General features: G+C 32.1%; 1 protein-coding gene and 1 long non-coding RNA gene across 2 annotated transcripts in view; one reads left to right on the top strand and one right to left on the bottom strand.

Moving 5' to 3' along the window:
* Positions 1 to 13210, top strand: part of LOC146993077 (uncharacterized) — a 71854-nt gene that overhangs the window by 51974 nt on the left and 6670 nt on the right. The window lies entirely within an intron of this gene.
* The window catches only part of LOC146993073 (uncharacterized), a 325553-nt gene continuing 319156 nt past the window's right edge, over positions 6814 to 13210 (bottom strand). Inside the window, exon 5 of the mRNA XM_085807023.1 lies at positions 6814 to 7237. Within this exon, the coding sequence (XP_085663149.1) occupies positions 7205 to 7237 (33 nt within the window). The 3' untranslated portion in view covers positions 6814 to 7204. The remainder of the gene's footprint in view (positions 7238 to 13210) is intronic.

Below are 13210 nucleotides of genomic sequence, written 5' to 3'. Positions count from 1 at the left end.
AGATTTGTAAAATAAGAACATAATGAAGGTTATGGGTATAACTATAATGGATGCTTTTATATTTTGCTGGCGCAAGCGATAAAGTCGCCAAAAATGGTACAACCGAATGCCAAACGGAATTTCGTCGCTGATAACATTTTACGTATCATTTTCAAAACAAGTCGCAGCCATTTCTTATTAGATTGATTGTTTCTTTGATTACTGTCATACAATTACATAGAATTTTTATCAGATAGTTCAATTTTATGCCCTAAGGCCATTCGCAGTAATTAAATCAATTAGGATGCAATCACACCGTTCACCCGAAAATATGGAAAAGGCAAAGTCAAGATTCATCCATTCTAATGAGAATGCACTAGCGAAGTAAAGCACTGAGGTTTGATTTCTGAGTAAGCTATTCTTAGGAATTGAAATAATTCTTGCATTTAAACTTGTAATCCAAATTAAGATTTAACTTGAAATTAATGTAGATAATTACGGAGAGAATTAGATTTTTGTAGCATAGTTTACGTGAGATGAGATCACTTCGGGTCACGTGATTTGAAATGGCGAATAGGGATTTAATACCATGAAAGCATAGCATATTCTTAAATTAATGTCTTTTTACAAAATTTTAAACGCTATTAAAATGTTCATGCCTTCAAAATAAAAATTTCTTAGAACTAAAATTTGTTAACATTTTTTATGTGTATACTGTGTGTTGTCGCCAATTGCGCCGGCGAAACGGAAAAGTACCATATAAGGGAAAATGATAAAAACAAAGAACACCTTTTAAAAAGAAATTTGAGAGCGAAATAATAAAAGACGTAGTGTAAAATAACCAATATATAAATCGATGGTTTAATCCAAGAATGATAAAAAAATAAAGAGTAAAAATAATATTAAACATATATAAACATATAACGAAGTATGTAAATATATATACAGGATGACCCAAAAGTAGCTCCACAGTTTTAAATTAAAGAAGAGTATCAAAAGTTAAGTAAATTTATATTTTGAAACTCATAGTAGAAAAGTGTCATTTTTGAAGTTTTTATTTACGAAAAATGACGTGAATCGTGAAATCATATCATGAAAAATTCATGATAACAAACAATGAGCTCTTTATTATCTTCCTGTTCGCAAGCTTCCTGCTTTCATTGCGTCCTCCTATTGATGCTGTCTATTCAGATTTGACTATTAGTTGTAATATCGTATTGACTAGAAGGAGCATATTTGACATTACAATATCGACGGAAGTTTTTCTGCATAGAAATAATGCTTATTCCGTTTTCCAAACAAAATTCCTATGATGTTTATCCATTTCGCTCTATATCGAAACTTCCAAGTATTTCTTTTAACCTAGAAAACGAGAAACTCAATAAATATTAATTAATGCCAGAAAGAATTATTGAAATTAAACCATGAAGGTACTTTTGCGCCAGTGTATGTATGTACAGTGGAACCTCGAGCACCTCTATATGCGGAAAATTCGGGATACGAGGAAAGTATAAGCGAAACATTTGTCTCTAAATACGAGCATTGACTCAAGTAAGGAGCAATGAGCCTGGCTGTGGGCATGCTTGGCGCCATTTCCCGATCCGGCTCGACTCTTGTAATCCCCTCGCCAGATCACTCGGTGTTCGTTGATCTACGTGTTTGTGCGCTTGTGAATTAATTGTTTATTACATTTAACGTGAAAATAATTATTTCGCGATGCCTCCCAAGACTGCCTCGGGCAGTGCTGCAAAGAAAAGTAAGGAAGCCATGGCCGTTGAAATTAAGAAAGAAAGAAATCGTTAATTAAACATAAGCGTAAGGTGAGAGAATTGGCGAAGACTTACGGCCTTTCGACATCGACGATCTGCACTATTCTGAGAAAGTAGGAAGATAATTAAGAAACTTAAAGTAGGCAAGGAAGATACCACAACTTCCAAGCACCATCCAAAACTCCTAGAAGCTGCTGTTGGTGTGTATTTAATGAGAAGCAGTTAAGGTCGGAAGCTGTCATAAAGGTAAACGACGGTTATATTATTTACCAGTGTTATATATTAGGAAAATGTATTTTTATGTTGATATTTTTGAGGGTTCGGAACGGATTAACTGGATTTCCATTATTTTAAATGGGGAAGTTTGTTTTCAGATAAGAGAAATTCGCCATACGAGCTCAATGCTGAAACGAATTAAATTAGCATGTCGAGGCTCGAACGTACATATTAGCATGTACGAGGAAGCACGAATTGAGTCATTGAACTGAGTAATGATAATTGAATTGAGTAATGGGGGCAATTTCCCCTTGACAAGTCTGTCTCCAGCCTGCTCAACAATTACTCACTTACGCAATTTTTAGGAATAATAAAAATTGTTTGGAATAATATATTTTTTCATGGTTTTAGATAAGTGCAATTAATTTACATGTGCTCTTAGAATTTAAATGATATTGTAAATTAGGTCGTAGCAATAATAATAATTATTATTTTTATTTCTTTGCAATTAAAATTTCTTAATTAAATTTTAATTTTATATTTGCTTTATAAACGAATAGAGAATTTTATATCTGCTCTCTCTTCTTTATATATATATTATACGTGTACTCACCCTGTTATTCGGATGGGTGAGCTCTGTTTTTTATTCTTATATGTTTATTCTTATATGTATATTCTTATATGTTTTATTCTTATATGTTGGTTAATTTAGATTTTTTTTAAATGATTGAAATTTGTTGTTCTTTCATTAGGGTTAAGCTTTTGTGCCTTTAGTTAACATCGTAATGATGAATATCAAAGTGGCGCTAAACCACCGTGGTGGCTATTCAGTTACATTTGAAACGCTGAATTTATACGCTGAATTAATTTAGCTAGTGCTACAAATTTCAGTGTCTTTTTGTCCAGTGGGAACAGAAGTTAACGTTAAATTTTTGTGAACTGAAAATTTTATATTCGTGCCCTTTGGATGGGGCGCTTTTTTTCAGGCAAAAACTAATTGTAATTGTGAAAAAAAAATTGTTTAAATGTATTTATTAGTATTTTTAAGTTTTCCTGTGTTTTATTATTTTTACTGAAGATGTTTTGACTTTTTGTATATTTTGTGCTGTGTATTTTGTGTTTATATATTTTTTGTTGTGTACTGCAAAGAAGTGAATTGATTGAGTGAGAATAAGTTTAAATGAAGTGCACGGGAAACACTGCAGAGATGTATAATGAACAGGAAACGTTTAAATGGAAAAATCTTTTTATATTCTCGAGTGTGACATATTTATCATGTGACATCGAAAAATGAAGTTGTCATTTTTCCGAATACTGATTATTAGTCTAATAACAGAAAACGTTCTTGATACTTTATATCACGAAATCTACAGCTTGGAAATAAATAAATAAATGGTTGCTGATTACCCTGCAGGTAGACTTGTAGCCGAGTCTCGAAGTAAACACGATGTTTGTCTCTGTACAATTTGTCTGCCAAAAAAAAAAAAAAAAGGCAAAGCTGTATAAGACATATTGGGGCCTTTTAGTTATTTAAAAATTAAGCGCAATCGTACAGTTATCCAAATGGACAAAAATAGAATGTCATAAGAGTGACAAAGTGAAGGAACGTAATGCACAGGATAAGATCTTGACATTGTTAGTGCTGCCTTGTTGGCGTAAAAGTGAATTGTGGTAGTACTCCACTTGTGGGTATAATCAGAGCTGAAATTGCGCCGGAGCCCGACTCCGGTACTTCTTAGTTTCTAAGATAAATCATAATTAATTTAATTAAATAATAATTGATAAATTTTAATTAAGTAATCATAAATTAATCTGATAATCATAAATTAATCTGATTATTTTAATATATTTATTTATTTACTTTTGTTCCTCTCTGTTGACGGTTTTCCGCAGGGCTCCGGCGCTCCGGACAAAAGCTGGTACATCACATATATATATATATAATAAAACATAGACGCAGAATATAAATAAATGAAAATTATGTCATTAGATAAAATACAAAAATACGTCCAGAATAATAGTAGAAACACAAAGTTCTCGAGATCAAGTACAGAACTCGTGACCTACTAGAGAAGTGCTCCTCTTCCTGCTGCGCTGTTAAGTCCGCATCAAGATCTCACTGACATGATAGTATGATAAATGCTGAATCAATACGGTTTAGAATAAACTGATTCTAGAGTAGAATGAAAAATATACAGATATATACAAAATGACTTGTGGGGATTATGGTGAGTAGTTGTCACTCTTTTGACGGTATTTTCGATTGTAGAATCATACTCGATAATTCGTGTCATTGTCGAGTATTTCTTCATTTTGAAGAAGTTGGGCCCTGTAGGGATTCAGAAATACATTAGAATATATTCAGAGTTTGGACTATTTGTTTCGTGTGTATCTGGGAATTTCTCATGTATCAAGAATAGTTAACTATAGTGTGGAAGATTTTATTTTGGAAAACTTAAATTTTTTGTGAAAAGTTTTCTCCCACAGTTGAGGCAGTAACTCTATGTAAAGATACTGATAACAGTTTGTAGCAGTTACTCCACGTACTTGCTGTCGTCATGCCTGGAATCAAAACATCGTGCTGTTTTATATCTCATTTGAAAGTTTTAACTCATAAAGTGAGTAGTTCAGATATTGCTTTGCACTGCTGTATTTCGTATTTTTGTCCTTGAAATCATAATTTAGATTAGCGGTTCTCAACCTTTTGACTAACGTGTACCATATAAACAAAAACTAAAAACTTTAGTACCACTAGTACATTTGCAATGATTATTTTTCAATTTCTGAATAGAAATATTTAAAAAAATAATTTGCTATTTGTACAACCTATTGGCTATTTATATTAAATTTTAATAAAAAATATTAGATTAAAAAGTGATTACCATTTTTACTCTCAAAATTCAAGTTATAATAATTTAATTCTAAAATTCACTGTGAAATTTGGGCCTGTTTAAAAAAAAGAGAGTTCAATTTCTTTATTTTTGTTATTTCACTTAGTTTTAACCATAAATTAGGATCCGCTTTTGATTTTGTTCCGTATTTATTTTTCAAATATAACATGGAAGAAAATCCTCGTTCACATAAATAGGCTGTGCAAAAAGGCAATAAAAATTTAATAGCTTTATTTGAAATGCTTATAAATTATTTTTTTCGGTTCAGCCAAAGGTTAAAATGTGTGCTATTTTTGAAATCTTCAGATCATAGGAAATGTCTATCAAATCTTCACGAGATTTTGTAATTTAGTAGATAAAAATACTTACCTATTTTTCTCTTGCATACCACCGGTTGAGAATCGCTCCTCTAGATTATTTTTGTAATCTTAGGTTATGAAACTTTTAAAATTGTACTTAGATTGTATTCAGTAGTTAACAACAACAAAATTATCAAAGCACTTCATTTTTATTGCAGATCTTAAACACTTTAGCTGTCTCATGAGATATTTTTCATGAGACTCAGTTGAAAGACCGAAATTTCTTTTTATTTTTTGCATATTTTATGATATTTGTATCTAAGTTTCTTGTAGTACCCAGATAATAATGCTTTACTCTATTATTAAAAATTATTACAATTTTTAAGTTAGTGTATAATAGTTATGATGTAATAATAGTTAGTATATGTTTTACTGAAAATTTGCTTTAGACATTCGGCCAGATTTTGACTATAGTTCAAGGAAACACCCTGAAAAAATACGTGTTCATTTCAAAATATCAGCAATTTTTTTATATGGATTGTTCTCAGCAATTTTTTTATATGGATTGTTCAAGAAAGATATGCAGTAGCTTAACAAAAAATATATTGGGTTTGTCCATCAATTTGTGCCCATTTTTTGGCAAAAAAAAACACAATTTAACATTTTAATCAATTATACATTTTCCTCCATTATCTACAGTGTCTCGCCATCTTACAGGCAGCTTTTTTATGCTATTGCTGTAGAAAGACAGCCATTGCTGTTTTGATACAAAAAAAACTTGAAATTTCATTGTGTACATCCTGTTTAGAATTTAATTTTTTTCCCCGTAAAAACTTTTGTAAGGCACGAAATAAGTGAAAATCACTTGGGGCAATATCTGGGGAGTAAGCAGGATGTGGCAAAAGCTCCCAATTAAATTCACTCTTTTTTTGCAGCGTTGTTCGAGCCGTATGCGGACTAGCGTTATCACGATGAAACAACACTTTCTTGATATTCACCCATCGTGGGCGTTTTTTGATCCATTCTGAATTTAGACGGCAAAGTCGTTCACTATAAACTTCTGAATGAATCGTTTGATTTGGTTCTAAGAGTTCAAAAAGTCCTGAACGAGGTTCATCACTAATGCTGCTTTTTCCAACTTTAAATTTTTTAAACCATTTCTGGACAGCCCTTACACTAATAGCATGTTCACCATGCACACTATTAATTTTTATCGCTGCAAACCTGGCAGATTCACCACACGAAAACAAAAAAATGTAGCACGGCTCGTTTGTACTGATTATCTATATTCATCAACTAGGGGTACTAAAATGCGTTCGATATTTACGAAAGTTGGTGATTAACTGAATAATATGTTAATGAAACGATGACAAGTTTCAAAAGGTTGAAAATTGTATTGTTTCAGTAAATGCGTCATAGTGAATTCCACGCACACTCTTAATGCGCACGAACTTATGGATATGTGAAACAGAACTATGCAGGGTCAGAAGGCATCCGCTATTACAACCGCTGTTTGTTGTATTAGTTTTAACTTGTCTTCATTCATTTTGTATTCTATTAAAATAACTAGAAAGATTTCGAAAATATATTTTAATGCAATTACAAATTAACTGATAATACGCAAAAATCTATAGCTTTCTACATATATTTTTCTGTAAAGAAATAATGGATTCGAGTCAAGAAAAACCTTTTATTCACCACGTTCAATGTGACATTTCCTTCATTTTTGTGCATTCTGTCCATGACAAAGTGCGTACACACTTTTACCCGTCAGTTTGTCTGCTGTGTAATCCAACAGTTCTGACACTCTGGGAAGAAATAATGGAAAATTAGAATAAAACTTTGGCAACAGTAATTACTGAAATTTATTTTCAAGTTCCGCTTTATCTGGGTCACAGCTTGCCACTCGAAATTCGAACGCGAGACGCGTCACGAACATATCGCTCCCCAATCTTACTTCGTTGATAGAAGGTAAAGGTGATGCAATGGTCATGGTCACCATTTCCGTCACATTTGCTGATCTCTGTTTCCTGCCGTTAGAGAAGCTGTACTAAGTCCTCAAATGAGACAGTATTAGTACAACCTAGAAAAAATAAAAATTTGCTTCATAATATTTCATGTAAAAGAAAACTAAGCATTGATTAACCGAGATTCACTCAATCAATATAATTTCAGTTTAAGCATGTCAGAATTTATTTGCTGGGTGTTTCTCTTACTTTGACTACACATTTTAAAAAAAATTGTTTTTATCTCGTTTTCTATCCAAGTGGACAAATATGTCATAAATAAGGTAAATTTAGCATTTAGGATTTTTTTGACAAATGGTTTTGAAGCCAAAGGCTGGGGACATGTATGTCCCAGCAAAAAACCCACAGGAAAAAAGCCCACAAGAAAAATGCTCACAGATATAAATGCTCCCAGGAAAAAAGCCCACACAGAAATATGGCCACGTAGAAAAAAGTTCACATGGAAATATGCTCACACGGATATATGCTCACATGGAAATAAGCCCACTGATAAATAAAATACGTAGAAATATCCTTACATTAATCAATCCTGATCATCATACATATACTTGAATTGTTTAAAGAAAAATTATTTGATGATTTGAAAAAATTATTGGACAAATGCTCACATAAACCTTTTCAGAGGCGGTATATAAAAGGATGAAAACTATAGTAAACTTTTGCATGTACTATAATATTTTATACTACTGCCCCTGTACGACATTTTTATTCCTTTAACCGCCAACAATTAATTTTTCTTTTTTTTTTACTCTATTTTTGCATAGTTTTGATATGTATCTATAGAAATTGGTGTTTGAATGTAGTTATTTAAGTTTGGAGCCAAAAAAGTTCTAGAAGACCACAGTTTTCAATCGAAGCGTGGATTCATTATGATGCAGCCTTCGGAAAATCTCCTAAAACCAAAAATTGTTACGAAAGCTTTCATAAGGTACTAAATTCATTATTTATAATTGTATCCATCCCAGTATGTGGTTTTTATTTGACGGACTCATAAAAGATTTAGTCTGCCAACGTTTATTATTAGCTTTTGTGAATACACGGCGTACTGAAGTAAAAAAAAAAAAAAAAAAAAAAAAAAAAAAAAAAAAAAAAACGGGGGGGGATATGAAAATTTATATTTGCTAATCGCGAACCATGTAAAAAATATGATGAAATCGATGATAAAATTAAATATTGACATATATTAGCTAATATTCAGCACGTTTATGTATTCATAACTTTTGAAATATATATTTGTGATTTATATATAATAAGGTACTTTCGTAATTTAAATAAAATAATTATTTATGTTTGCTTACTCTTCTAAATAAGACAAACATTGTCGAAACGAGTCTGTCGGTTGATACAGAATTCCTCCTAAGGAGCGAAATTGTGCAACTTCAGAACTTAACTACTATTTAACTTATATAAACTTAATTACTACTTCACCTATGATTTTTCAACTTACTTTTATTATTACTTTTCCTGTGGTTGAATGGCAAAGATTAATGTTAAGAAAAATATTCTTTTTTTTTTTTTTTTTCTTTTTTACGCAATGTTTAGAACGCAGTGTTATATTATTTTGATGATGTTTATGTTAGCAATGCTAATTTAATGTGTAACTTATATTTACTAATATTTTATTTTTTAACAATTAAAAGTGTAATAATTTTTCACTTATATTCTGTTTAATTTTTCTACTTTTCCTAATTCAAAACGGCCCATTTCTTAATCTTATATAGCAACTGATAATCTTATATAGCAACTGATAATCTTATATACACATAAGTTTTACAGATTTTGATATATATATATATATATACCATAGATATTTTGGTAATTTAAATATTTTTTCTATGAGCAATTCACGTAGATGTACGATATTCAAATCGATTACTTATTGATTGATTAATCTAACGATATTTCTACGTATTTTATTTATCAGTGGGCTTATTTCCGTGTAAGCATACATCTATGTAAGCTTTTTTTCCTTGTGAGCATTTTTCCCTGTGAGCTTTTTTTCTATGTGGGCATATTTCTGTGTGAGCTTTTTTCCTGTGAGCATTTATACCTGTGAGAATGATTCTGTGAGCATTTTTCCGGTTACCGTCCCAGCCGTAGTTAATGTCCCACACATAGCGTTCAACTTACTGTAAGCACACCTATTATTCTGGAAAACATTATTATATGAAATAGATTTACATTGTAAGGTACAGGGTAAAAATCATTCTTTGCAAAAACCAACATTGGGCAGCTCATATTTGTTCTTTTCGCTACGCTCATTTGTGCGGCGTCGTCTCGATTTTCCATCTATTGGAAGAGGATCCCCAACAGTGAGAAGATTCTAAGTACTTTTTATGTCAGCAGTCATTTTTAAACTTTCAGTGGAACATACATGTTCCATTAGTTGTCAAAGGGTTAATATTAACTTGGTTGGAAATGGGCGTGCAAACAATTATTCCATACAAAAGTATGTGATACATGGTATAAGAAAAATATTTCATTTCTAAAGAATCATATTTTATTTATTTCAAGAATGCAAATGTTTATGAATACTTTCACTCTGTTAATTACAAATCACGAGAGATTCATGTAACTTCCATGTATTATAAATTACACGGTTACAGATATCACTAAAGATTAAATTAAAATTATTAATAAGTATACCACATTGCATTTAAATCAGCAAATTAGGTAAGTCGCACACACGCATTAAAGATCTTATAGGGCGTCGAATGGCAGGCCTTTCGAAAACTGGCAGTTTGCCAAGTTTTGTCGATGACAAACATTGTCGAAACGAGTCTGTCGGTTGATACAGAATTCCTCTTAAAGAGGGAAATTGTGCAACTTCAGAACTTAACTACTATTTAACTTATTTAAACTTAACTACTATTTAACTTATTTAAACTTAACTACTATTTAACTTATTTAAACTTAACTACTACTTCATCTATGATTTTTCAACTTATACTTTTATTATTACTTTTCTTGTGGTTGAATGGCAACGATTATTATTATTATTGTTAAGAAAAATATTTTTTTTTTTTTTTCCTTTTCACGCATTATTTAGAACGCAGTGTTGTTCTCAGCTTATTTTGATGATGTTTATGTTAGCAATGCTAATTTAAGGCTGCATTTTAACTGAATAAAATAGCTGTTATTCTTTAAAATTATCGCATTCATTCATCTGGAGAACTTGTAGTTAATTTGAGTGATTTTAAAGGCGTCCGTAACTTTTCGTTTGCAGTTGTTTTTTACATCTGATAACAACAACAAAAGGCGATCAACTCTGCTGCAGCCCCAAAGCGGGATGATGAGATTCTTATTTATGTTTATGCTTGCATTTGTTTATTTATTTTTTTAATTTTTGGATAAATTAATGGAAAATTGCAATTATTGTTTTCCCACCAAATCTGAGAAGGCGTAGTAGGTATAGATTTTGTTTAACTTGCAGTCTACTTTGCTGCTTCATTTTCATTTGCAAGCTAGTTATATCTAATTCCGTTTAAAACGTCTGATCCGCAAAGATATATCAACAAGCAGTGCACATACAACTAAACTTATTCTACGACTGTCATCATCTTGAAATGAAGAATAAGCCAAATGGCCTTCGTCTTTTCTACAACATTTTGATACCCATTACCATACTGCTCATCGTTCCTTGGTCTGTATTGTCTAATAATGAAACTGGTGCAAGTTTTATACCATTTCATTCCTCAATTCTTCGGCGCGTATTCGAAAGGTCCGTGGTTCGAGCCCTGGCGAGGGCATTGCTCGTTTTTCATCTCTCCTACTTTCAAAAATTACCTATTGTCTCTACGTTGGCGCCGGAACTAAAAAAGGTGGTGGATGAAGATTCTCCGCCACCAGGATCTGGCGATGGGGGTCCCTTAATGACCAGTCGCCCTTTAAAAGGGGGAAGTATATAGGTTACGGAGGGCACGGGCACTGTCCCTTTACCATAATGGTTAATCGGTATAAGCACCGTGCCCACCAATATCTAGAGCCGAAAGATGAGATCACACGGGGCCCCGCACCCGGAACCGAAACCCAGAACCCGGACCATCCAGAGGGCAGTCCAACAGACCAAAAGCGCCCTCAAGACAAACTCAACCAAAGTCCGGGCATTTATTAAAGACGAATTCCAGAATACATGGCCATACAAGGGCTTAAAATTGCACAGCAATAGAACAATGATATGACTTGAGAATAAATACATGATTAAATATAAGCAAATAAAAGAAAATAAAAATTAATAGAAGTAGAAAAATATAAAATCTAAACTAACAAAGAGAATACATTACAGTTACAATATAATATTCAATACAATATATGATATTCAAACTTGTCACAGTATTAAGTATCCAAGGTACAATATATAATAAAATTGCAAGAAGAAGAAACTAAAATAAGTAATGACTACATATTGAACGAACCGAGAAGACTTAAAAACATAAAATACTAAAATGGCAACGTTGTAGCCATATAACAAAATTAGGTATATCAGTAATAAAACAAGCATTGCTGGAGCGGATCAAAGGTGCAATAAGAAGAGAATGATACAAAACAATATAAGAACTCAAGAGATACGTAATCAGCAACAGCAGCAATTAATAAATATGAAAGACAAAAATATAAAGTACATGGAACAAAAATATATTATATATAGTGCAATTACAATAAATATACATCATATGGAAAAAAAAAAAAAAAAAACCACTTAAAATGTTGTCCCAGTACTTATAATATTTCGTATGTTAAGTATAGTAAAAATTTATAGATATACCTAATCATCAAAGTTTAATGAATATATGAAAAATTAAAATCAGTACATGGAGCAAAAATATTTATAGTAGATTACAATACAAGGTGAAAAACCGAATATAAGAGTGAAAAACTAAATTATGAATCTCCAAAACTATGAATAAATCCTAGTAAAAATACCTGTAAAGGCAATATAAGGCAATATGCGGCAATATAAGGCAATTCCTATATAAGGCAATTCCAATATAAGGCAATTCCCGCAATATAAGGCAATATGCGGCAGAACAATTTTACAGTCAATTAAGAAGTTCAAAAAGACAGATACCAGTAGTAGTAATGCATTAGAAAAGGAAAAGAGTTATGATACACAGGAAAAAAACAGAAAAACAATAAATTGAGAATTACAGACAAACAAAGAACTAAGAAAATTTAGTTATAATAATTTAATCTAAGAGTGCTAAGGAACAATTTTATATAGTTATTAAATTAGTCACTTATTGATAACAACATTTTCTAGGGGTCAAAATTAACATTAGCTCTATGGAGTTATGCAAAAAAGAACCAGGAAAAAAATTACAAGTATATAATAACAATAATATACATCTTCCATGCACAATCGCATTTCTATTCCTTCGTGGCGTAATGGCCAGCGCACTCGGCGCGTATGAAAGGTCCGTGGTTCGAGTCCCGGCGAGGGCACTGCTCATTTTTCACTTCTTTCCTACTTCAAATTAACCTAGTGTCTCTACGTCTATTCGGCATACATAATCTTTCAGGTTATGCACCAGGAACTCCACCCCATCCTCAGTCTATCAATTTTCATGTCGCACGGCTTGATTAAGTTTTCCTCAGTTTCTGTATGTTTCCCCCCCTGCTTTGTTATTTCGAGAGCTACGATTCAGGAAACTTCCATAGTTTCTGGTTCAGAAATCTGGTTCATGGAAATATGCGTCATCTCTTTTAAAAGAAATCACATAGCCGATGTCTTTATATTCAGTGGGAACATTGTAAACATAAAACTGTTGGAAAAAATAAAAGCAATCGAGGGAAAACAGAGCCAGAACTTCGAAACACAGCATGCAAATGTGGTTTGTTAAGTTAAGTAAATGCAGCATCATTCAGAATTGTGGAGCGATACAGTGTGCGTCTGAAGTTTACAGCTGGTAGAATGTTAAAGGGCAGGTGTGATGAGGGACGAGCATTTACAATCTCTGCTATGCTGACGGCTTGGATAGAGATTGTAATAAATTTGTAATGTGGCATTGCAATGAAAGATGCCTTTGAGA

This window comes from Stegodyphus dumicola, chromosome X1 (genome assembly GCF_044657685.1).
Source record: "Stegodyphus dumicola isolate Sdum_Otavi_A_Nest chromosome X1, ASM4465768v1".
Taxonomy (NCBI): domain Eukaryota; kingdom Metazoa; phylum Arthropoda; class Arachnida; order Araneae; family Eresidae; genus Stegodyphus; species Stegodyphus dumicola.
This window is presented reverse-complemented; position numbering and strand designations above follow the sequence as displayed.